The following is a 26,862-nucleotide window of genomic DNA, read 5'->3' as shown; positions in this document are numbered from 1 at the left end:
AGAAAATCTCCCCATGCAAAGGTCCGGAACATCAAAATGTCTAACTTGCTTTATGAATTAGCGTGATATATATTGAAGTAGCTGTAGCTTTATCAACGTCTGCATGTAATCAACAACTGACTGCCAATCGAATAAAGAAAGTACAATTCAAAAACAACAATATTTATTGTCAATTAACATTGAACTATACAGATATACACTAAAATACTGTGGATATGTGTAATGTTCCTCTCGGGCTGCATTTAAAAATAAAATAGAGAAAATAAATAAAATAGCTTTTGAAAATATGTGCATCCTAAAAGTGCTTAATTTTAGATACATAAAATAAAGTGTAGCAGCAGTTTGAGTTTCTCTTTTTCTTTGTTAACCGTTTCACATCATGACTTAACAGTTTCAGACGATTATAGAACAATATCAGTCTTTACACATCATAACAATTGAACAGTTTTAAAGTTTCTCTTTCTTTCCCTCTTATATTGCAGTCCCTCACTCACTTTTTTTAAATTCAGTGCGAGAATTGAGCTGGAGCTTGTCCTGCCAGGATTTTAAATCTGGGCTGAAATGGTGTCAGGGCCATTCTCATTCACACATGCAGGTGCTCATTGGTTAGCCTCGGTTAGCCTGCCCTGGAACGATATTTGGTTTTAATTTTGATCCTGGTGGACTGATCATATCGGGCTCTGATATTTATTTGTTGTGACCTCAGTTCTGACTTGAGAGGGAATGTTTGGTCCAACACTTTGTGTTTTGTCTCATAATGGCGTTTTGGCACTTTTAATGTGCGCCACGGTCTCTGAACACACCTGGCTCTGTGCTCCCAGTGGGCAGGATGAACATGAATGAGTCCACTCAGGGTTAAAAGTTCTGTTCTCACTGTCCACTTTTCCTCTTCTTGGAGAGCGCCATATGTAATTATTTGTCTCTCCCTGTCTGCCGCTAACACGCCTGTTCACTCTCCTCTCCGCTTCTCTCCCTGTATCGCTAATTATTCTCTTCACACTTTCCTCTCCGCTTCTCTCTGCAGCGCTCTCGTCTCATCTTCTGTGTTTCTCTCCCTGTATCGCTCACTCGTCTCTTTCGCCCCCTGTCGGCGGCGGTTAAAATAGAATCGCCCCGTCAAAATTGAAATCCCCTATTAATGTATTGATTATAGGTCCGGGTCCGAATAGGTCGGCATCTGGGTCCGGATCCGGACCGTGGTCCGCCTGTTGCCGACCCGTGCTGTAGGGGATTGGACTTTGGACCGAAGGGTCGCTGGTTCACGTCCCGATCGGACCAAAAAAAATATGGAGTGTGGACTGGTACTGGAGAGGAGCCAGTTCACCGCCTGGGCCACTGCCGAAGTGCCCTTGAGCAAGGCACCTAACCCCCAACTGCTCACTGGCACCGCTCTGACCTCTCAACTGCATGTGCATGTGTGCATATAACTGTGTGTATTTGTATATGTATGTGCATGTTGTAAAAAGTATGAACTGTGTGTACTGTATTAGCTGTATAAAAAACGCATGTGTGTGTACGACAGAGTGGAATTTCCCCCTTCAGGGATTAGTAAAGGTCCATCTTCTTCTTCTTCTTCTTTACTTTTTATGTTTGACATTGAACAATTATGTAATATCTCTACCAGAAAAAAGTGGAGAAGATGGCCCCTAAATCCTGACTGTATTGACACCCAAGACTTGCTCTTTTCTCCCAATGTTTGCCGTTAAATGATGGGCTGGATGGACATAGTGACTGTATTGTTTTCCAACATGATGTCATGACTTGTGATGTCCTTTTTTACATTAAAACTTGGCTGGAACCTGAAGTGGCCGACAATACCACTTGGCCTTCTGCTGTTTGCTTATCTGAAAGAGGTGGAGGCGTGTTATTTAAGGTAAATAATGCACACATTCAAGAAGCTGACAGCATTGCATTTCCCTTGAGTAGAACCTTGTATTATTTCATGTGACACATTGATTGCTTTTTGAATATGTTGATAGAGAATTAAATTTGTTAATATACTTCTTTATTTATTTTTGAAATATTTTTAAGCTTTCGGGCCCACAACATCACAGTTTTTTTTCACTCTCACTGCTCTCATATTGTTTTCATTACCTGCTCATTAAACAGCAGACAGACTCGGTTAACTACTAGCTTCCTTATAGTTAGCTCTTTATCTGCTAAAGAACCAGGTACGAGACCTAGAACAGAGCATAAACCGAGTAAATACTGGACTTTGTCATATCAACTTAAACGGTTTGTGCAGTGTTTTCTGCTGCCCTCCAGGTATCAAGAGTAGCTTGGTCTCCTAAACATACCAACAACAATGTTAGACATGTCTTTGAAGCAAGCAAATATTGCCGTATATCCCGAATAATTGTAAGATATGTTTATGTAAAACATGTTGAATAAGAACATGGCAAGTCTTACATGTTCTGTAACAATTGGTTAATACAGCCCAAATAATGTATTGCATTGGAAATGTGCAGAGTTACAACCCTGTCTCCTAAAAATTACGTTCCCACAGAACTAAACTGCATTCTCAAATACGTTTAGCTAGAAACGTATTTTCTCCCACGTTACGTTCGTTATGAACGTATCTTAAATACTTTTATTTTCTACATACTGTATCTTTGCCATTTATTGTCTTGCTTATGAAAATGATAATAGTCATTTATAAATATCATTTTAGAGCACACATTTGAAATCAGTAGGCGAGGCTGTAATTTCACCAGCTGTTACTCTCATGAGCGAGGCAGAAAATAATACTTTTATCATGCCAAAAAGCTGCTGTGTCGTTTATTGCACCTCAAACATTAAAACAAATCCAGAGTTACGTGTCTCTGTACTTCCTCTAAGAAGAAAGGACAGTAACAGAAGATCTCTTTGGCTTCAGGCTTGATCGCCGTTCAAATGACAGCGTTGGTTTCCCCAAAAGTGGGAAGGGCTGTAAAGTGACGTAGATTTTACTCTCATATATTATTCAAAACCATTCTATTTCTAACGTAAATTACATGCGAGTGTTTTATCTTTTTATTGATTTGTTTTTATTTTAAATCGTATAATGTCGGACTGTTTTTGCCTTCTGTGAGGAAAAGAAATACTCAAAATACTGAAATCTGTATATTTTTTTCTAATGTGTTATTGTTTTCTTAATAACACACTGTTATTTACTCAACAATAACACACAATTATCCTTGTTTTATTTATTCGTTTACAGTTTTTCTCGATTGCTAACACACGTTTTTTTTTAATTGCTCAGTTTCTCAGAACACTAAACACAATTCACAAAACCACACACCCAAAGTGCAAAACACCTCATTTCTCCTGCTAAGTNGATACCTGTTCAGATAATTTCATTAAATTTTATTAATACATTTATATTTTGGTATAGGCTTTTCAAGGACTTCAAATCGCTTTACAATATTAAGGGAAAAAGGTTAGAAGTGGCGGGGTTAAGGACTTATCAACTTTGATGGCATGGATTGATGGGGGGGGTGGGGGGCTATGAGTAGACAAGAGGGAGAAGAGATGAGTTTTGAAAAGGGAATGGAATACTGAGAGGGTCTCAGAATAGCGGAGATCTTTGCATCAATATGTTGAAAACGTTTTTTTCAAAAAGTAAAAAAAAATGTCTAAAATAAATAGTGAAAAATTAAATATAAAATATTTATAGTGTGAATCAAAATATAATACTAAATATTATACTAGTGATTTTTCTTAACCAAAATGACAAAAATGGCATAAAAACAGTCCTTTTTGACCCACTTATGGAAGAGTGTAGGGTCCAGTCACTCGTGCATCTAAGGGTTAATGAATAAATGACCTTCTGATTGAGAACAGTAAGCACATAACCTATGAGACTGTCACATACTCAGGTTTTGTTTCGACAGTTTGACTTATAAATAACATATTGAGCCCTTGAACTAGTAAGAATAAAAATACATAATGAAAGAAAGACTTACTGGTGATCCTTCTTGATGTGGCAGACGTAGTGGCCGCACATTGTGCTCGTCCCCATGTGACTGATGAACGCAAACAGCTCGTACTCTGGAGAAAGGAGAGAAGCCATTAGATCAATCGCAGTTACACCATGTACATAAGATATATTTTTAAATATGAAATGAAATAATAGCGGATGACAGAACACAGGTCTTTAAATATAGGATGATTGTGTCGCTGCTGTCTACATTTCAGGTTTGTGAACACAACAGAGTGGTGCAGGAATGAGTCTGAAAACCCGGATATGAGTTAGCATTTTAGCACTTCTGGTCCAAAGCTTAAGAAAGGTGGTTGCTAACAAGGGTCTAAATGAGACTACCAAACGTCATCACGATGAACATTAGCAGCCTTTAGCTTAGCGGTGGTGACGTGAAGTCAGGTGACTGTGATGTAGTTTGTTTGTAGCTTAGCTTTTTACTTCTGGCGAGTGCATCAATGCTTCAAAAATGTGGGGGAAATGGGAATGAATATTTGAAGATTGTCCTGCTGAACAAAACAAATAAGTATCATAAGTGTGTGTTTGCTACAGAGCTTTTTTCTGCCATATCTGAAAGTTAAATGGAAAAATTCCTATTTGTGAAAGTGGGCCCTTGTGATGCTTGTTGGGGAAATATTGTCCTGGACCCATACTGTTGACCCAGCTTATCAGTCTGTACTGCCCTCACTGAGCTCAGGCACCCGCAACCGTGGGCTGCTGTGATCTCAGTGTTTAGTCTCCCTGTTCCTGCCTGTTGGCGTCAGCTGATAGAGGTGTTATAGTGCGTGGCCTGTTTTATCTTGTTATGCACTAAGTTGATTATTCTCTCCGAACTAGCTAAATGCATGGGTCTGGGGTAGAGATCTTCAGAATTGGTTTTGGCAACCGCTGTGTCAACTCGTGGCTCACGACATGTCTTGTGAATTAATTCAATGTAATGCCTCCTCTGACGGGACTCACTTCCTGGTCCGTCTTTGACCCGGGGGCCAGGTGGGGGGGGCTCCCTGCCGCCCTCGCTCTCTGCCGCTGAGCGACCGCCTTCAGACACGTCCATCGACTCCAGGTCGTCCAGGTGGGAGAAGATCCAGTCCACCGCCCGGTCCAGGACATTACTCTGTCAAACAAGAGGAGGAGACGTCATCAAGAATGTCAATAACTAAAGCTAGGGCTGCTCAATTAATCGTATTTTAAATCGCGATTTCGATTATGGCTTGCAACGATTACAAAAACAACGTAATCGAAATAAAACGATGATTTTTTTTTGACTTTTTTTTTTTTTTGAGGGTTTTTCAGTTGAATTATACTTAAAGTTCAGGGTAATCAACTGTTAAAAACATACTGTTAAAAAAAAAATTCTCCAATAAATGGATGTTTTCAAAGTCAATGAATAATCGCATTTAATAATCGCAATTACAATTATTGACTCAAATAATCGAGATTATGATTTTTGCCATAATCGAGCAGCCCTAACTTGAGCTTTTGGTCGAAAAATAAGCTCCTATCTTCTCTTCTCTTCCCTTCTGGAGAAAGTTTGGATGATACCGAACAAGTTAGAGGAACCACGAGAGCTGATGCCGTTTCTTCACAGGCGGACAATAAGATTAGAAACACTGCGGTTACATCAGATGGATGACACTCATTTCCTACACGGCATTATGTGGTAGCTAATAGGCCTGAATTATTTAAATAAATACAATTTGAATTAAGTTCATTCTGACTTATATTGCAATTACAATATAATTTGGGACATCAGGGCGAATTATAGCTTTTACATCATTATCCTCGTTTCATTGTACTTAGTATAACATGATCATGGTGTGCTTCTTGATGTGTGTACCAAACTATTATGTTTTATAAAGTCTGTAAATTATAATTTCTTATCTGCAGCATCATAATATTTAATTTGAAACTGTATTACAAGCTTTTCGCCTTCAACATTTTAGTTTCAATGAGTTGATAATTTAATAACGCATTTTAAATTCTATTAGAGTCGACTTCTGTAAAGGAGCCACATGTTGGGTAATCTCATAATGATATAACTAGAATACTGAAAATGTAATTATATAATAAAAAGAGCTCGGATCTGCCTCAACATGACACAGGTACTGAGGCTAAATATGGCAACAAATACGTGTATCTCATCTCAGTAATTTAAAATGAGGGTCACACAAACCGCCATCGGCTGCTTTGTGTCCTCCTAATGTGTAATGGTGTGATAATGACAAAGTGGGAAAACATTTTTGAAATCTAGATCTCAACCTAACCCTAACTGTCGTTAAAAAAACGTCTTTAGTTGTTTCAGTTAGAGCGCACAGCAAATTACTAGTTATTATCCGGGTTTTTTCTGCAACTTTCATTCCTCTGCAGCGTGTTGTCCTGTGACACATTGTACTCGCATTTTGTAGTCTTTTTGCGTATTAGAAACGGAGTTTGCGACACTAAAACTGCAATATAATGTTTGTGTAGCAATAATATATATGTATGCCATATTTTTTAAATGTCTCCAGTACCGATAAAAAGACCCAGAACATCAGAGCTTAACGGTACCACGGTCTTTAATAATTCAGCCACGGGGCCCGTTTAATACCGGGGCTCGGTACCCATCCCTAAACATGAGCGTCTGAATTTTACTGTATTTGTATTATTTAATTTTTTCTTTTATTTCAAATGTTTTTTTTAATGGTTTCATTTTTAACCTATTTTAATTTCTTGTCAGCTTTAATTCAAGGGAATTTCATTAGGATCACGGTAGGTGTTTTATCTTACCTCTTTTGTTCTGTAAAGCACTTTGGGCTGCTATTTATTGAATTTGTTTACTTTATTATTTGCCCCTTTTGTTTGTTCACCATGTCAAGTGGCCTTGGGTCCCTTGAAAGGCTTTATACAAATGTCATCTATTATTATTATTATTATTTGTGCATGAAATGTGCTCAACAAATAAAGTGTATGATTCTCACCGTGGCTCTGAGTGCTTTGGTGGCCTGTTCCCGGCTGAAGCCCATGGACACGATGGTGGCCAGGTGCTCCTCAGAGAGGCTCTCAGTGGGCGTGGTGCCGGAGCTGCAGCCCGGCATCACCAGGGGGGAGGCGAAGTCTGCAGCCAATCAGAGAGAGGACAACATGAGTGAGAGTAAAACAGCAATCTCTCCCACTTCCCACCAAGCCCCCAGGAAGTGCGCCGGACTCTGAGGAAAATATTCGTTGTGGCCAAGCGGCGGTACTACACTTCCGTATCAGTCGCTGGGCCCGGAAAGATTTTTTTCCCATTGACTAACATTGGGAAAGAGACGCCTGTAAATCGTTGGATAATTTTTTTTTAAACTAAATAAACTACCCAGTATGAACGTTTGTATAGCCGTTATTAAAAACATTCGGTCCTCAAGTTGTAAAATGTGCTAATAACGTTATTCTGAGAGTTATTTTCCTCGGCATTATGAACGCGGATCTAACCCACGGGACCGCGCCGCCCGGCACGTTCATGTGACGTGTTCAGTACGAGTTTAACCTTTACCCATGGATGCACAATAAGAATGGATTATATGAATACTTTCGTGATGTTTCGCTCTCTCAAAAGTTGGGCCATTTTGTCTTCCTGCGCCAATGGGCAACTCTCATAGGAATGAACGAGGCCCCGCCTCCCACGCTGTATCCGGTTCTTATTATACATCCATTCTTCCCACACACGAGATATTGTTTGTTTGTTTCGGTACATTAGTCGATGATGGAGACAGTTACGTCACATAAAATAAACAACTTAAACTCATAATTTCTCTGCAGTGCAGCGGTCAAAAAACCGTATGGCTTCACAACTAAAATGAACGCAGAGTATCGTCAGCAGGACTCTTTTGTACCAGCTGAGGCAATCACAGCGTCTATCAATATGTTACGCATGATTAAAGGATTAAGACTGATGGATGACTTCTTTTCATGCGAGTTCTCTCTGCTCACCTGCGTCATCCATGTGGCCCATGATCCAGTTCATGGCAGCATCGATCCCAGTGTTCCCAGTGTAGTACACCGCCTTCCTGCACGCCTCCAGGGGGAATCCCATCTCACAAAGCTGGGACACAGTGGAGTCGTCGAGCACTGGAGCTGGATGTGTGGAGAGGGAAAAGTTAAATGACTTTTTGAAGAAACACTGATGTGAAATCATTGTTGTTCTGTGTTTCCTTAATAAATGGCAATAGACAACTTTCCTACTGTTTCACAAAAACGACTTGATCGCTTTTTGATTTACTCAAAGGCTACTAATGGCGACCAATTAAAAGCCTTATTCAGACTGTCAGGAAAAAGCAATGAAGTGTATTATACTGTAATTAATTCCCATTAGTTTCCACAGCTCTTTTACTAAGTGGACTCCCTCTCCTCGTGTGCTGCAACTACTTAGCTTTATGCAAATTAGTTTTCTAACGATTCTACCCAAATTCAAATGTAGTACGATGGCAACATTCGGAGTAGAGCTAGTCTCATTGGAATAGATATTGCAACACTGCACAGGATACACTGCATTTTGGTTTTTGCAGTAATTTGAGCGTTCATTTCCCTTTGAGATGAAATTGCTTAGTAAAAGTGAGGCTTACGGGGAAGCGATCTAAGCGCAGACGGTGCCATGATTTTATAACCACGCATCGTTTCCCAGTGGGAAGGGGCGTCTTGCCGTCATTTGACGCCCTTATTCAGCTCGGAGCGCCCTGGCCTGAACTCGAGCCGAGGGCGTCCAAACAAATAAATAATTTGAGAGAAGATCGAGTTTTTATCGCTTGAAATGACGAAAACAAAAAAGGACAAGGACGTCCCTCTGTTGGAGGGGCAAAGGAGTCTGGTGGGATTATTTTCACTGCCAGCAAAGCGTGTTCCTGTGAAGGAAAGTGTACTGCCGGCGAGCCTTGACGGGGGGGGGGGGTGCTAGTGGAGCATGCGCGTGAACTGCGAGCGCCGGAGCCTCGCATCGGCGAAACTGAGGCTCCGTGGTAAACTGTGGTAACATGAAGAGGCTCTTCTTAGTGAGCCGAGCCAAATGATCCGGCTCACTAAAAAGAGCCGGAATTCCCATCACTAATACGTAAAGAGATAGTAATCTATAAGGGACGGCTCAATTCAAAATTCAAGTCTCTTGACACGACGTGACGTGACACACCCCCCCTGCTCGCGGGTGGACGCCCTCTCAGCCCTGGTCTGGAGGTAACACTGGCAGTCAACATTTACTACATAATGATACAATAAAGCAAAACAACTTGTCTATTGCCACGTTAAAAAAAAAACGTTTCAAATGAGATACTGACAAAAGGCGAAATAATGAAATAATAAACAGAAAAATCAACTCATGTTCAACAAAATATAAATGAATGACTTTTAAATCACTTGACATGATGTGAAAATGAATAAATAGTTAGAAACCATGGAAACAGAAGGACGTGAGGAAACAGAAAAGGTGGAAACGAGGGAGGACAAATGAGAGATGAGGGGGGGGGGGGGAGAAGAGCCGAAAACGCCAGACAGACTAACACAGCAGTGGGGAGTAGAGAGAGTCGTCTTCCTCGTTGCCATGGAAACCCAGGATACCTTTAACCTCCACGTCTGGGGTCATGAGAGGGGGCGGGGCCACCTCAGGAAGAAGCTCCTCCCCCGGCTGCTGACCGGTGGCTCGCAGCGCGCTCAGGTCCAGAGTGTCGGGAACGTCGATGCTCACGTCTGTATAGAAAGAAAACAAAAACAACACATTAATAACCCATCATTCACTTTAGAGCAAATGCTTGGTTAACACACTTTAATATCATAATTATGTTATACAACTGGGTGAGAAATGTTCAAATGTAATCAAATGTCCTCTGAGATGCTGTTGCTTGTTACTGTTCGCCCATAGCGGAATCGAATCAACATTAAAATACAACTTTTACATTTTTTGAATGTCTCATAATTAGGTATTTCCGCACATTTGCAGGTAAAGATTAGGCAGCACTAATGTCATTAATAATATACCAGAATTAGATTAGTGTGTTGGCTGCATAGGATTGTTTCTGCCTCATGAGATCAAACATTTCAAAAATAATTCTGTGTTGATTTAGAGCAGGGAAGGGCAAATGGCGGACCGATTTTTATTTTTATTTGTTTTACTTGTAGTACTAATATTATGTGATTTTGTTCGGCAGCCAAATACCGCGAAATAATCTGTGACGTGTTTGTGTGTATTGTGTTTGTTTCCCGGGGAAAACACTCACAAGAAACACCGGCTGTTGTTATGCCTGCTGGGACGTTAAGTTACTCCGTTCTCCGCTTGTAATTATGCCGTCACAAGTTTCAAAGTTGTATTTATCATCTGAATTTGCCGAAACAAGTTTAATATTCTAAAAGCCAAGACTTTGTTTAATTGAAATCAGATGAAAACAAACTGTAACGGACCCTGCCGAGTTATCTATGATTACCAAACGCCTTGCATTCATAATGTGAGCCGGAGGGAGGGGCAGCGGCGCTGAGGAACAGCAGGGTGCGAGGGAGAGCTGTCTTCTTCCCTTTACAAGCTTCAAACATGTATTTATCGTGTGATGTTGGCAATAAAAGTTTCATATTCTAAAAGCCAAGACTTTGTTTATTTAACATTTTTAAAAACACCCGAACACTTCCTGGGGGCTTGCTTCACCCCTATGTCCAACTTTGGGTTGTAAGAAATGCAGGAGCAACAACCTGGAGATAAACAATCGCACTGCTTTTGATTTTCCACAAGACGGAAACACAGTTGTTCTTTGCTCCACCACACTAGCTATATACACTATAAACACAAGCTCATGAGAGGCAAAAGACACCGGTCGATCAGAAACAGAAAGTATTTTGCCACGCTATGAAAGACAACTGTATAAATTAAGGATGCCAGCAATTATTCGATTTTTCGTTACAGTCTCCATAATCGAATTTTTTTTTATAAAATTCGATTTTATTTATATATTTTTTTATTATTATTTCTTTTTTTACTGGCTTAGTCTCAACCAAAAATATATACTAATGCTAATAATAGTAATAGTATTATAGCGGCGAATAATCTATTAATATTCGCCAGGGCTGTCCGATTTTTTCGAATTTGCTCATGGTCAGTTTCTGGCATCCCTAGTATAAATAACAGTGAGCCTGTTCAACATTATTGCTGCATGAGTAACAGGAGTTTCAAACAAGTCCCTTCAGACAATATTATCTGCCAATGTGAGATAAGTGGATTTCCAATTCAGGATCTTCTGTGTAGAGAAAGAAAAACACTAATCGCTTGAACACAATCCTATAATAATAATATCTTTGCTCACCCAGTTTCTTGGGCACCCAGTCCAGGCCGAAGGTGAACTTCTTAATCTGGATGACCAGGTGATCGGGGAAAGAGGCGAAGCGGGTCGTTCTGACAAATGAGACGAAAGATGGCGTTAATCGAGGCATCTTAAAAGGTCACCTATTATCCACTTGTTCATGTCTCTTCTACATCAACATGTGTCCCCTCTGTGGAAAGAGACTCTGAAAGTTTCAGGAACAAAGATTCTCTCTCTTTTTGTCCTGATCCATTTCTATAAAAACCTGTCTGAAAATGAGCTGATCAGATTTTGGACACTTTATGATGTCATAACGATTTTTTGGCTTGTGTAACCATTAGCCAATCAGCAACCAAGGTAACCCCCCCCACCTGTTTGGTGTTTCAGCCAATCAGAGACAGGCTCTGGATATATCTGAGACCTATAATATATTGAGGAAAATTAGCATAATAGGTGACCTTTAAGATCTAACATCCCTTTCAGTGTGTGTGTGTCTCTTCATACTTGGTGGCAGTAGTCTTGGACTGCACGGCTGAGCTCCAGAAGTCTGTGAGCACCTCGGGTTCATTCAGCGCCGCCATGCAGGCTGTGAAGGGGATCTGAGCTCGCACTGTGGGGGCGGAGCTGTCCCCCTCCTCACGCCGGCGCTCTGCCTCCTGAAGCTCTTCTGTTGGACAAATATGCACAAGGTTGAGAAAAAAATCGCAGTTACACTAAAAATGCAACTGGGAGAAATAAAGTTGACAGATGTCCGTCATACCTCAAGAAATGAATGGCAATGATAACTTTGGTGTATGTTTTATCATAAATATTCAATGCTGAGCTATCTCTGTTCCTTTTTTATCTGGTTTGAGATGCCAAGAGACGAAAGTAATACAATAGGGGATTTTTTTTTACATGAGGGTTAGGGTGATGTTGGAAAAACAAGCTTTTTTTCCAGCAGTGAATTCCAATACATGAGAGTAACACATGCGTCACTTCCGGGCAAAAAGTACGGCCCCGCCCACTTTTGGGGGAAAACAAAGCTGTCATTTGAATGGCGGTCAATACAAATTCTGAAGTTTTTGCCAATCCGATCAGAAACTTAAGAAAACCATGGATTTTTGGATCTTCAAAGAGCCCGATTACAATGGCCAGACAGGCAAACAATTACATTCAATCATTGGAAATCGACGATCGGGCTCGATATATGGTTAAATATAGCAGTAGGCGATCGATTTCCATAGATGAGAGTAACATCTACGCCACTTTACGGCCCCGCCCACTTTTGGGGGAAACCAACGCTGTCATTTGAATGGCGATCGAGCCTGAAGCCAGAGATCTTCTGTTACTGTCCTTTGTTCTCAGAGGAAGTACAGAAACACTGAACTCTGGATTTGTTTTAATTTTTGAGGTGCACTAAACGACACAGCAGCTTTTTGGCATGATAAAACTATAATTTTCCAACTCGCTCATGACAGTAACAGCTGGCGAAAATTACAGCCTCGCGTACTGATTTTAATTTAACCATATATCGAGACCAATCGTCGATTTCCAATGATTGAATGTAATTGTTTGCCTGTCTGTCCATTTTGAAGATCCACAAATCCACGGTTTTCTTACATTTCTGATCGGATTGGCAAAAAAATCAGAATTTGTATTGACCGCCATTCAAATGACAGCGTTGTTTTCCCCCAAAAGTGGGCGGGGCCGTAATTTTCGCCCGGACGTAGGTGTTACTCTCATCTATTGTGAAAAACATTAACTCTAGCCGATGGACATTGTTTCCCCTCACCTGTGTTGGTGGCCTGCTCCATCTGCACTGGCAGTTGCACCATGTAATCCACCCTCTGTGTGTACTTGGCTTTCTGCGACTGCTGACACACAATCCTCTCCTCCACCAGGAACCTGAAGGCTTCAGACGGGTTGGACCCAGTGCGACAGTTCCTCTGTGGGGGAAAATAAATGCTCATGTCAGACAGAGAACAGCTGGTGACCATAAAAAAACAAGAAGCAGAGTGAGTGTTACTTTACCTCCACCATGTTTATGAAGTGCAATAAAAACTCCTGAGCATCCTGTTGCCGGTTGGTGGAGAACTCTGGGTGGCCTCGCCCAACGAGTGCTTTGAACATTCGAGGTGCTATGCCGATTTGGTCTCCCTGCAAACACAGATTAAACAGTTGGATGTGTCAAGGGGGAGGGCTTATACACCATGTAGACCAGGGGGGTCAAACTCAATTTCATCGCGGGCCACATCAGCATTATGGTTGCACTCAAAGGGCCGGCTGTAACTTCAAGACTATATAAAAATACATATATAAATATTTAATATATATAAAATAATGTATTATATTACATAATATAATATGTCTCTGGAACTTACTCCCACAACCCATCAGAGACTGCTCTGACCTCACCACCTTCAAAAAACTCACCTCTTCACTCTAGCTTTTAATGTGCAATTGTTTTTGTATTATTTGACTTTAACTATATGTATTTATTTGTTGTTCCTTTCTCTTCACTATATCTGTAAAGTGTCTTTGAGCACCTGTAAAAGCGCTAACAAATTAAATCTATTATTATTATTATTGCCTATGCATTGGATTATTATGGGATAGGGTAATAACTTAATAATTAACTACGTCTGAAAGCAGAAGTCTAGGGCAAATAATTGCAAATCTCTTAAATGAGAATGTCACAAAATGATTTAGAAAGAAAAGCCAAATTCTGGAAACAAAGTCAAAAAAAAAAGAAAAGTGAAATTTTGGGGGGGAAAAGTGACATTTTGAAAAATAAGTCAAATTCTGAGAAAAAAATGCTAATTCTAAGATAAAAGGCATATTTTTGAAGAAAAAAAAGCCAAAATTCTGAGAAAAAAAAAGTCAAATTTGAGATGCATTGTGGGAAATGCAGTTTATGGGCAACGCTTCTGTAAATCGGCATATAACCGTATAATAAACATGTTATATTCTTTAAAAGCTCTTGTGGGGCCACATGAAATGAAGTTACGGGCCGGATTTGGCCCCCGGGGCCTTGAGTTTGACACCCCTGATCTAGACAAAAGTATTGGGACGCTCCCCTTAATAATTGAATTCAGGTGTTTCATTCAGTCCCATTGCCACAGGTGTATACAATCAAGCACCTAGCCATGCAGTCTGCCTTTACAAAAAATGCCCAAAAAATGAGTCGTTCTAAAGAGCTCGGTGAATTTGTACGAGCTACTGTAATAGGATGCCACCGTTTCAACAAGTCAGCTTGTGACATTTCTTCTCTCCAACTTCATATTAATGCCTAAGAATTTGGAATGGGATGTCATGAAAGTTAGGTGTAATGTGTAGGTGGCACAATACTTTTGTCTATATAGTGTATCTAAGACCAAGCTAAGAAGTGTGAATCAGCTGTTTCTTCCTACCCTGGGTTCAGATGCACCAGTTTCATCTGCAGGGTCTGGTGCTGGTTTGGAATAGTCTCCTGACAACAGACCGTAGCCGAGCTTGGCTCTGTGGAAAAGAAAACAAAGCTGACAACACTGCACATCCAACCACACACACAGGAGGAGGATTTGGATAAAGGCCTACATGTATTTTTGGCTTTCAAATAGCTTGTTGGAATGACTAATCAGGAAGGAGATCTCTGTTGGGTGTAAATGTTTTTGGACAGCAACAAAACAAGAGATTGTTTGGCCAAAGAAAATAATTCAAATCTGACATATTTCTGTTTCAAAACACGAGATTATATTGTAAAATATAGTCTTATCATCTTATATCTGACAGTTGTGTCACGTTAAAACATAAGTGACAAGTCAAGTTGTTGTTTAGGACACACATGAGCAACACCAAATTAAGGAAGCATCTGTTTCCACAAAAAGAGACATAATGCTAAAATGACAAGTGGCCAAGTGTCAGTGTAAGTGTGACTAAACCCTTCTGATAGCAAAAGAGAGGGAGACGCATTTAAATATGGAGCTGCCTGGAAAGGAATCTGTCATCAGCTGTGTGTCTGACAACTGGCCCACTTTGAGTGTGTGTGTGTTTCAGTGGATGGCTCCTTTCATCCACTGTTACTAAGATGGTAGCTTTTTCAAGATATAATGGGAAAAAGGGTTTGATGAGTGTTTGACTGCATGTGCATAGAAATTGTTTTGAGTGAGAAGAGATTTGAAAAAGAACGCGCTTTGGAATTTGTCATTTTTGATCAAACGGGGTTCTTTTCTTTTCGAACAAACCACTGAAGCGGGCTTTGAGGCAACCAACAGTAACACAAGAGCTAGTTATAAAAGAGGCAGACACTCACACTTGGGTTTTGAAGTCCTGGGTGGGGTCGCTTGGGGCTTCATCAATGATCTTGTCGATGTTAGACACGTACCTGGAAGACGTGAGTTGAAGGATATGAAATGAATCTTTGCATTCAGTATTTTACACATATATCTGGACAGTGTTGTTAGAGGAATATTCAATCAATCGGGAATAATTATTACAACTCTATTGCTGTAATAGCCAGCTTTAAACATCGTTTTTCATATTATTTTCATTTAAAATTTGCCAAAATAATTCCATTGTCTTTTATAAGACAGCTGTTTTCCACACGAACAGCTGGGAGTAACAGGAGGATGGGGGCTTTGTGTAATAGAGGGCTCTCACTTTTGCTGGAAGTCTGGCACGGTGAAGAGCACTTGCATGACAGAGTTGAGGTAGCAGCTGTTGCCCAGATTCTTCATGCCAGTCACACCGGGGCCGAACAGGGGCCGCAGGGTGGTCCCCGACTCCTGGATCACCTCCCACTCCCCAACGCGCTGGTTCACAGCGATCTCCAGCTCTGTCATCGTCCGCTCAGTCTGAGGGCAGACGAGTCAACGTGATTACAGGATGAAGGATGAAGGGGACAAGCAGGGCTCATTTTTTCTTAATGAAGAGTATGACTAAATACGTGGAGAGATGAGGATAAGACAGAACCAGTGTCATTAAATACTTACAGGGATCTTATCAAAATACAATATTGTTGACAAAAAAGGACTAGACTAAAATGTAGTTTAAAGGGGCCCTATTATGCTACGTTATTGGTTCATAATTGTATGTAGTGTCTCTAATGTGACAGGTCTCCATGCTTTAATGTTCAAAAAGCTCTTTATTTCTCTCATACTGCCTCATACTGTGCTGCAGCACCTCTCTTCACCCTCTGTCTGAAACCAGAGCCCAGTTTGCTCTGATTGGTTAGCTGGCCGGTTCTGTGTGACTGGTCAACCGCTTAGATATGTCCCGCCCCTTTGCGTAACGTACAATGTGTTGGAGCGCTAGCCAATAGAAGCGTGAGTGTTACGTAGTGGTGTCACTCTGTTACAGAAGTAAACAAAGGAGTCTAATCTAGGCGTTTTAGGCAGAGGGGGAAGTGTGTGAAAATCATATTCAGAAAAGCACAATAGGGCCCATTTAAGAACTGCAAATTCTAAAGGAGGTTGAACAAATGATAAGGATGTTTTGCACAGAACAAAGACTAAATAAAAAAGGCTTTTAACATCAACACTGGGTACAGGAGATAATTGCTTTGCAGCATACTCTAGGAAAGAAGACACTACAAAACTCATCACCAAGTGCTGCCTTTTGTCTTATGCTCTACTGTAGCGCAGTTACACCCCCTGTCTGTGCAACATCATTATGTGTGTGCAATACATTAGCAAGTCGTGAAACAACATTAAAGTACACAGTGAGAGGCACATTGCAGACAACTGTGTAATCTGCACTTTGTCTGAAGAGAAGCAGGTGGCAAATAAATGTATAACAGCAGGGAAACAGAGAAAACACAGGTGTGGAGGAAAGTAGGCGGATAGGATAATGGGTATGCATTCAAAGTAGGGCTGTCAAGTTAACGCCACTAATTATTTTAACGTGCGATTAACGCATGTGTATTTGTCCTCGGCCCGCCCCGTAGTTTCAGAGCCCAAAGGCTTGACGTTGTTGTTATTGTTAGTTGGATGGTGGGAGATTCTAGCGAGAGATATGATACAAAAAAAGCAGTTTTAAACAGCAAGCCAAGCACACAGCTGATGCTGACAGCCCCGCTCCTGCCGCTCGCTTGCGGCAGGCCACGCTCGAAAGTTTGCCGGGAGACGCCTGGACAACAACAGCGAAAGCTAAATGGGTGCTACAGCTTAACATAGTGGAGGACGAGGGTTAGATAACTCGGATCGCATCCAAAGTGTCGACTGCAAATCACAGCGCATTATTTGACCCTCAGTGGGAACGTCTCATGCTTTGACTGTAATGAAGACAGAGGAGGCGGCTTTCACCGACGAACTGTCAACCAGCTTGTCTGTTTGAGAAACTGGCTCAGTGCAGAGAAGTAGACAGGGTTGGGAGAGAGAGAGAGAGAGAGAGAGAGAGAGAGAGAGATTCCAGGTTGTTGTGTTGAGAATATTCAGGAGAATATTTTGTCATTGTTCCGATGATAATAAACAAACATTTGCATAAAGCGTATTTGTCCATTCAGATGTTGATAAGAGTATTAAAAACTTGAAAAATATTCCTCTAAGGTTATGGACATCATGCGATTACATATTTTAATCGACTGACAGCTCTAATTAAAAGTTAGAGAACACTTGTTATAGTCAATCAGTAATACAGCTATAATGACCTTTATAACGATCTCTCTTTACATGATGTCATGTAAACGTATAGATTGTGTCAGTCAACAGTGTGCTGGCATTCAAACATTAACACGGGGAAATAATCAATCAAATAAATAAGTGGGCACAAATTCAATGATTTGATTTTTCTGTAGAACACGTTCGTGTGGCATTAGAGTGTGATTGGCTCTCTAACACTGCAGCTGAATGTTAAACCCCTTAGTAATACTGGGTAATCAATGTCTCCTCTATAGAGCCAGCCACAACTGTCTGGATGTCCGCAAACAGAGAAGAAAAAAGATCAGATATATCTGAATTTCAATCGTTAAACTGAGTGTTTCAGCGATACTTGTTTTTACAAGAACTTGTAGCAACTTGATGTGTTGAATAAAGCAAACCAGTATCAATGAGAGAGAGAGAGAGAGAAAAAAACAGAATAGAAAAGAAACAAGTCTGCTCCCAATAGGAACTTCAGAAACACAGAACATACCTTCTCCATGGTCATCATGTTGATGCCAAAGTGAGCCAGGTGCTCCGGAAGCTTGGAATCCAGAACCATGTCATCCTCATCGTAGGAGTACACATCTGGACATACAAAGACAGAAGAGACAATGAGGGCAATGAAGGCCAAAGCATGAGACAAGTGGACACATTGTAGATAGTCTGTTACATTTTAACACTAGAGATCTGTAATATGATGCCCTTGCCAGTGTTTCCGCCAGACAAGGGCTGAGAGAGCGTCCACCACGAGTGCGGGGGGGGGGGGGGGGGGGACATACACATTTTATTATCCCTTTATAGCTATTAGAAATATATACAATATTATTTTTTTTATGAAATGTGAGAAAACCGTATCAGAAGCCGTACTATCTTAGTGAGCTGGAGGAGCATGTCGGTGTCTGAGTTTTAATATGTTGATTTGATGGCCAGCAGGGGAATGAGAGACAAAGTAAACCCAATCGAACTGTGGTTTATAAGACATGTTCAGACGGTGTGTAGTTTGCAGTAGTAATGAAGAGTCAAGCCCACACCAGCATATAAATGGGCAGGTTTTAGCTGAGCAGCTAATTAGCATGCTTACTGATGTAAAAAGTGCCCTTTTCCATGGTGAATATTTTTGATTGTGCAGGACAACAAGTATTCATGTTATTTTAAAATAAAAATAAACTTTTGCAATTAAGCTAATTTGGGTTTCTGGATTAAGCATTTTTTGGCAGCCTGCTGTCATCAAAACAAAAGTTTGATTGCATGTATGTAAACATCTTCAACACAGTATATAAAAAAAAGCTTTTGAATTTTACTTGAAATGTCTCAGATTTTAACACAAAAAATAATGAATTGAGCTATCTGCTTACCTCCTCCATCGGGAGTGATGGTGCCAAGTTTGACGGCAATAGGGAATCCAGTCTGCTGGAAGTGGAGGAGGGCGTGGTTGTTGCCCCCGGAGCCATCAAAATACCTTCGGCCGCACATCATTTTGCCATCCGTCAGGTTCATCCAAATGTTCTCCTGGAGGTCACACACCTCACACCGCCAGCCACTAGGATGTTCAAGACACAGGTCACAAAAAATGTCTTGCACTGCTTTAAAAATCTTGCAGGCTTCGGCTTATAAAACCAAACAGCTATCTCTATTCTAAATGTTATAACGCAGCAATGGACGAATGCAATAACGGATGCTGAATGCAATAGCATCATTGCCATTTTTTGCACATTCTTCCATCAATTTACAGCAGAGAAATAAGAGAAACATTTGTATAAAGGCACTCAGTTATGAGGAACTGTATGGTAGGTGTTTTGAAGAGACAGCTCTAACGCCTCACCTGGGTGGGATCTTGACTCCGTTGTCAAGCTGTTTCAGTTCGGGGGCGTGCCTTGACTCCTGTCTCAACTCTCCATCCCACTGCTGAACTTGTAAGGCATGAGACACTGAGTCGGCTGACATGATCCCCGCCATTGACAGGGACACCTTGAGGGATGATAGTCAAAAGAAAGACATTAGACCCGACTAATAGCTCGTAATAAAACTTCCAAACTACTTGATCACTGATGGTTTGAAGCACCAGGATGGTTAAGGCAGGTAGGAAGAGTAGTGTGTCTAGAAATTGCACACCTCCTGGCTACCTAGCCTCTTACTGGAGACGACAAGTCAAGCAGGAACAGATGCAGTTCTTCCTTGCATCAAACTCCGCCACTGTCACACCACATGACTGCGCTGGATGCAGATTTAACAACACATCTTGCAGCTGCAAACTCAGCTTTCTATGTCAATATAGCATGACTCTGTTCTCTTTTTTTTGCTTCAATCAATTACATTTACTATCAACACCAATTGGAATTGGATATATACAAAAGTGGCGATTTTTCCCCCTAACTGAATGATAAATATTTATCTTGCTAGAAAAAGACAAAATATATCTCACCCGCTCTCTCACAACGTCAGGCATGGTTGCAAGGTCGTCTGATGTCACTTCCTGTCTGTCAGGTAAAATTACCACCTTATAGTCCTCCTCATACAGCTCCTGCTCCACATCGAACCCTCCTTCAATCCCTGGAAAGACAAAACAATATGATGGTTACACAACTCAGTCTCAAAAGAAGACATTTAATGTATTTGTGTTTATGTAAAAATGCTCTCATACACTAACCTATAGCCAGTCTGGTGGGCTTTTTCTTGGGCGGGTGTCCAGATCCAGAGTTACTGTCATCTTCCTTTTGTGGGAATGACAAAATGTATCAATGGTTGTAAGTTGAGTTCACTTGACGTGTTAAGAGATGGTGTGGATGGTGTCAAAACTTTTACATTTAATTGACTGGTCTATTGATTGGTCTGGACAGGAAAATAAATCCACCTTAGCTTTGCGAGTCCGGGTGATGTGAAAGTAAGCCCTCTGGCCAGTCCGGGCATGGTGCCGTTCCACATACTGCCTCCCAAAGCCAAGGAAACTGTTCATGCACACATACAGGCCTCCTTCGCTTTCCTGCAAAAGAAAACAATGTTAAATGTCACAACCTGTGGTGATGTCTTTACATTGTGACACAACAATGGGAAGTTGAAGATGAAGGAATGTGGATGTCTTACCCATCTCACATCACTCACAAATTGTTAGAAAATTAGCTCTACATTGAGATTCAAGATTCAAAGGCTTAATTGTCATATGCACAGGAGCTACAGTGTAGTTAAGGCAATGAAAACTCCAACAATGCAACATCAATATTTATATAATATTTTTTATTTAGAAAAAAAACAATATTACAGTGCAAGAAGAAACAGAGTCAAAATAACATTTGGAAGGATTGTGTTTCAAGAAGAATGTTCAAGTAATGTCGAAAAAAACAACTAGCCTATACACGTCAAATAAAATACAATGAGCTAAATGTTGCAGAGAATGTTGCATGTGGCCCAGTAAGTGCAGAAGCCTACATGTAAATAGAAAATGATAAACAAAGACAGAATGTAATATTAAAGTGGAATACATACTGGTTATTGTATTAATAAATAAAAGGTGTGTGAATTGAACCTGCACATTTTTGCAATTGAGCCCAACACGGGTTTAATTATATCAAATTCCACAAACAACTGTAACCTAAAATGTGGAAATACTATATGCTATGAAAAGCTAAAAAGATATTTACTATCCTGCTAAAGTTGTGACCATAAAGCGACTCAGTTAGCTTGATAGCTAGTTTGACAGCAGTTGCACTGACATAGCTAGCTAACTAGCTATAGCAGCTAAGTTTCCATTACAGTGCAGTATTAGCTTAGCTTGACGCTAGCATGCTCGTTGGTCTAAACAGGAACATATAGGAAGCCAGCGCGTTAAAGTAGGACAGCCCTGACACACCGTTGCATTAGATAAACACATCAGGGAGTGAAGGGGAATGAGAAATGAAACAATACGGTTTATTAGTTGACGTTTTGATTTGTAAAAGGGGAAAATGGCTCACCGGAGAGGAAAATGACAAGGCGCATTCGTCTTTGTGGACACGGTCCCCGGGCTTCGGAACCCGAATTGTGGACAAAACCGACATCAAAACCTCCCCAACATCCGCCATGACAAGATAGCTAGTTCCGCCTTTCTAGTGGGAAACTTGTTCCTTTGAGTTTGGACCCCCAGCCTCTTGATTTCCCGGCTCGGATAGTGTATGTTGTCTAGCCCGTCTTGTGGTGTCTGTGTTTGGCTGAATGAATCATGAGATGCTGCCTTGTGTTGAGCGAAGGCCGAAAGAACTCAGTTGCCCGCACACCATTACCGTAATGCTTAGCATATAGGCAACGTCGTGATTTTCTAATACAGTATTCGCATCACATCTAGAAAAGCAGAGTCGCTGCTTACATGTAAGCCTACGTCTGTGTATGAAGAGTCAGTTCATTAATTGAGTAGTAGTATATATTATGCTTGTCTTTTTTCATCTTGAAGAGCATCAATTGTCGCATGAGATGTACAATATAAATAAACTTTGTGTGACTCGTATTTGTGTATTTACGGTAAAGTCCATTGATGTCAACCAACTGCTTCCTCTCGCGGCCACAAAGACTAACTGCAACTTAACGTTCCTGAAAGTTAACGTAAACCCCTTAAAGACATCGTTGGGCGCTACAATGACCTCAAAACAAGTAAAAACGTTACATTTAGTTTGAATTAAACACAATAATTGAACAGCAGGAGACGTTAACTTTGTATAGTAGTAGATACATCATGTGAAATTATACTGAAAGCAAATACTTTTCCACAAACAGGAGGAAACTTTCTCCCCAGTATTTCCATAGTCCCTCCTCTTCTCCTTCTCGGGGTTTCTTGGAACCATGGCGCTGCTGCAGGCTGACCATCTCACTGTATACGTGGCGTTTCATTTTGTTTTAATAACATTACTTAGTTTCACCTCGGCGACCCCGGGTAGAGGCAGCGCTAATGTATTGTCTCTGCCGCAGCCGTACGACTTCTTGTATTACACCGGGGTACGGTCGTATTTCGGTGAGGAGTGGGTGAAGGCAGCGGAGCTTCTGGAGAAAGCCATCCTGACCAAGGAGTCCCTTTCCCGGGTACGCAGGCAGTGTCATGAGGAGTGTGTGGAGGCAGGGAGAGAAGCATTCAACAGACTGGGTAAGGTACAATTTATATACTCAAATAATTGTACATTCAAAGGTATTGTCAAAAGCGTAACAAAGTATTTTTTGCAGCCTAATATACACCATTTTGCATATTAATTCGTCTTAAATACGTGCACATTTTTACAAAATTGTATATGCATATTGTTTTTTTGTTTGAAAAAACATATTTTAATTGCACATTTTTAAAATAACTTCTTATGTTTGCATACATATTTAATTCTACTATATTCTTTAATCACACTGTTGTATTTCACATGTTTACTCTACTTTAACTTCCTATGTTTACATGTATATAAATATTTTGGATTTAATTGTATATAAAAATGGTGCAACCCAATTTCACCCCGTAATAAATAAAGTATGAGGATTGTGATAACTCTGGGAGTCCCAGACTCCTCCAACAATGCAACAATCCATATACTTTATTCATAAAATAATAAATAAAGTATTGCAGTAAAACATTGCAATAGACATAAATATATAAGTAAGCTGCAGGAATATGAACAATATATACTGTACATATACAAATATATACATTTCTCTGTTTGTAAGGAGAGGAAATCTGTGTCACTTCTTAAAATATGTCTTCATTCGGGAATTTAATAATTACGAGAAAAAAGATTTCCATTTTTACCAGAAAATCGTTCTTTTCATTTCAACCTCTTTTATTTAGTTAGGTTTAACGTGCATACATGTATAAACTCAAATTGTGGACGATGCATACACTATTTCTATCATTTAGAAATGACTATCTTTGGTATAATGGATGGACAATGTTGCATGGTACAGCATATTTCACTTTAAGAAATAACTAATGTTTTCTGTGTTGTTAGACTCTGAGCAGGGGAGTCTGCATGATCTGTGGACCTTGGACTGGGTTCAGCAGAGAGCTGAATGTCTGCGGTTCTGTGTCGGACGCTCGGTGTCACCTGCAGCACAACTCCCCGTTTCTACCGACATAGATTATGAATTTGGATCTCGTAACCCCTACAACTTCCTGCAGGTCACTTACTACAAGGTAGAGATCTATGATGTACTAATAGTTGTTCATTTCTCATGATACAGCTCAAAGTCTTAGCTGGGTTTGTTGAACGTAATTGACTCTCTTTCTGCTTTGAAGTTGGAAAAGTTGCAGAAAGCGGCGTCTGCAGCTCATACCTATTTTGTGGCCAACCCCAGTCACTTGGAGATGAGGAACAACATAGAGAAGTACAGACGGATGGAGGGAGTGACGGAGGAGGCCTTCCAGGACAGAGAGCTGGAGAATGAGAATCATTGGGTGAGGAAAGATGGAGGATAACATTTTTTAAAGGAGAGAAGAATAAAGAGTTTCTGTATGTTTTTGTAAAACTGCAACGGTTATATTTCCATACACGTAATCTAATTTCATGTCCATGCACTACACTGTTTTTCCTGTTCATTTACAAAACTAAATATGGGTAAAGTAGAGCTCAGAATTTAGGTAAAAATCTGAAGATCAATTTTCTAAGCCTGATCTAAATATGTTTGATCTCCTTTTGTTTTTGACTTAAGGTTGAAAAAAGTTTTCCGGCATATATTTTATAAGAAACACATCTTTCCATCTGTATTATTAGATTTTTTCACAATCATTTTTGTTGGGTGTTGTTGCAATACACATGTTGGCCACAAGAGGCTGCATATCACCACGAACCAATGTTCTCAATAGGACTAAAAGCAATCGTGTGTAAAGAAATGACAGTAACTCATATGGAATAAATCATAGTCGCCACTTCAGCCTCTTTGGGCCAAAACAAGTATTACCATAACAACAAAAACAAAAAATTCACCTGCCAAAACTTTAGGCAAGGAGTCCATCATAGAATTATATATATGTTCATCATTTTATTTGGATATTTGAAATATTTTCAAAGTGGAAAGACAGCCCTGGCCTGAGGGCCTGGATTCCTCTCTCTCACCTTCACTCTCTCTTATATAACCATCTCATCTAACCCTGGATGTATTTATTCTGCCTGATCAACTTATTTGTCTGTTTGGACACACTTGTTATAACAGGATAAGGCTTGTTTGAAATGGGCTTGAATTATCCGTGTTATAGCATGCCTCCCAATGTTTCCACTCTGAACAGATCATGTCTAAGTTTTTACTATTATTTCATTATATCAAAAGCATCATATTCATCTTGAATACACTTTTATTTCTCTCCCTTTTCTCGTCTTTAAACCCAGGTCCTGTATGATTCTGCAGTTCAGTACGAGGCCTCCTCTGACTGGCTGAAAGCTGCAGAGAAATGGAAAGAGTGTGTGAATGAAACGCTGCGGCAGACAGACGAGTGCCGGCTGCAGTGTGAGATGGCCTCCCAACGGCTGCCAGAGGACAGGGGGGTGGACGGTAGTAGGAGCGTTTATGAGCAGGCTGCAGGTAAACAACAACAACAACAACAACAAAAGACACCTAGGCCCTTTCTCATTTCTCTAACTCCCCTCCTCGACTCCCCTCTTCGACTACCCTCCGCGACTCCTATCCTCGAGACTTAGTCCCGCCCACAGGAGATGCAAGCGGAGGAACCGAGGAGAGAGGAGGGGAAGCAGCAGGCGGTTAGAGAAATGAGAACTCCTCTCCTCTGAGCGGTCATTTTAAAGAGACGTCCATTAATGATGACAGGAGGCACAGCAGCCCTCTGTCTGATGGACAGATGTGTTCATGACCACTTATATATTTACTTTGAATTCATTCACAGTGCGGTATAATGAGACAATAACAGGCTACAGATGCGGACACACACACACACACACACACACACACACAAACACACACACTTACAAACACACATAATTACGTAACACTATCAGAGACTGGATATATCCCCCCACTATCAGCAGGACTGGTGATACCCCCCCCCCTCTCCCCTCTATGGTCGCTACAATGAGGAAAATAAATTACGGGCCAAAAGTTTTATTTACAAGTATTAAAGGTCCCATTTCATGGCCATTTCCACTGATCATAATTCCATTGTTGAGGTCTACTAGAATAGATTTATATTGTGCAATTTTCCAAAATCACTTTGGTTTCTCAAACAGCATCTCTGTAAACTACGTGTATTCACTGAATTTCACTCTCTGCCTTTAACGGCTCGTTGTAGCTCCAATAGCTCCAGCCCCCACCCTCCCTGTGAGCACAGTGTGCTCTGATTGGTCGGGAAGCTCCGTGGAGGTGTGGTTTCCTTGTTTAGTGATACACAGCCAAACTCACCCTGAGCCAGAGTCCTGCACGGGTCTGATTTTCAAGACCCGCTCCCGCCCCGCACCCGCGACGTGCAATACCGAACCCGCCCCGCTACCCGCACATATTACCAATTAGTTCCGCAACCTGACCCGACCGTCGGCACAGGATCCGCAACCCGACCCGAACCAGCATATATATATGAGCAGTGAAAACGTGCAATTATTAACACACGCAGTTGCATATTTCTCTCAAAAAGCGTGGGATGTTGGTTATTCTCTCCATCTAGGAGGACACCAAAAGCCTCCCAGACGTTGGATTTCGCTCTTGAGGAAGTGTTGGAAAATGCTGTATTCTCCGCTAGAGAGCTTCACCTCAGCCATTCAGAATGTGGCGCGCTCAGAAGCAGATGATGCGCTGCAGAGGTTATGATTATGCACGGTCCCGCGGGGNAACGCCAGTGCTTTAGACGGTCGTTTTTTGTTTACAGTAACCCACTGCACAACCTATCCAGATTACTGTAAGTAAGGACCACACTGAAATTATGCAGTTTCACATTTTTGAATCTGCTCAGCATCCGATTATTTTGGGTTTTCCGTTGCTAAAAATCCACAACCCACACATTGACTCAGGGGAAATTAAGGAGTGGGGAGAGGATTGCATTAACAGGTGTAAACTAGATCCTCCAGAAAAACGCGATTCTGCG

The 26,862-nt window shown here is 40.9% G+C and overlaps 2 protein-coding genes across 3 annotated transcripts in view; one reads left to right on the top strand and one right to left on the bottom strand.

Moving 5' to 3' along the window:
• Window positions 1-3,908: 3,908 nt before the first annotated feature.
• usp5 (ubiquitin specific peptidase 5 (isopeptidase T)) lies at window positions 3,909-22,077 on the bottom strand. Of its 2 annotated transcripts, none has more exons than XM_010771198.1 (19): window positions 21,791-22,077; window positions 20,695-20,823; window positions 20,491-20,554; window positions 20,266-20,393; window positions 19,666-19,811; window positions 19,199-19,383; window positions 18,334-18,428; window positions 15,865-16,058; window positions 15,518-15,589; window positions 14,637-14,724; window positions 13,258-13,383; window positions 13,019-13,172; window positions 11,749-11,911; window positions 11,248-11,336; window positions 9,464-9,649; window positions 7,907-8,050; window positions 6,916-7,052; window positions 4,919-5,072; window positions 3,909-4,029 (listed from the first exon to the last, which is right to left on the bottom strand). In XM_010771198.1, exons 1-19 carry the CDS (start codon window positions 21,896-21,898, stop codon window positions 3,941-3,943), a joined length of 2,451 nt encoding a protein of 816 aa, XP_010769500.1. In that variant the 5' UTR covers window positions 21,899-22,077; the 3' UTR covers window positions 3,909-3,940. The 2 variants fall into 2 exon arrangements, with proteins under 2 accessions (XP_010769500.1, XP_010769508.1); XM_010771206.1 differs by having other exon boundaries at window positions 9,521-9,649.
• A 305-nt stretch (window positions 22,078-22,382) lies between these two features.
• Window positions 22,383-26,862, top strand: part of LOC104950880 (prolyl 3-hydroxylase 3-like) — a 6,923-nt gene continuing 2,443 nt past the window's right edge. Inside the window, exons 1-4 of the mRNA XM_010777476.1 lie at window positions 22,383-22,947; window positions 23,789-23,973; window positions 24,076-24,234; window positions 25,163-25,355. Of these exons, the coding sequence (XP_010775778.1) occupies window positions 22,650-22,947; window positions 23,789-23,973; window positions 24,076-24,234; window positions 25,163-25,355 (835 nt within the window). The 5' untranslated portion in view covers window positions 22,383-22,649. The remainder of the gene's footprint in view (window positions 22,948-23,788; window positions 23,974-24,075; window positions 24,235-25,162; window positions 25,356-26,862) is intronic.

The sequence above is a fragment of the Notothenia coriiceps genome, unplaced genomic scaffold (assembly GCF_000735185.1).
Source record: "Notothenia coriiceps isolate Sejong01 unplaced genomic scaffold, NC01 NC01_scaffold00000339, whole genome shotgun sequence".
Taxonomy (NCBI): Eukaryota; Metazoa; Chordata; class Actinopteri; order Perciformes; family Nototheniidae; genus Notothenia; species Notothenia coriiceps.
This window is presented reverse-complemented; position numbering and strand designations above follow the sequence as displayed.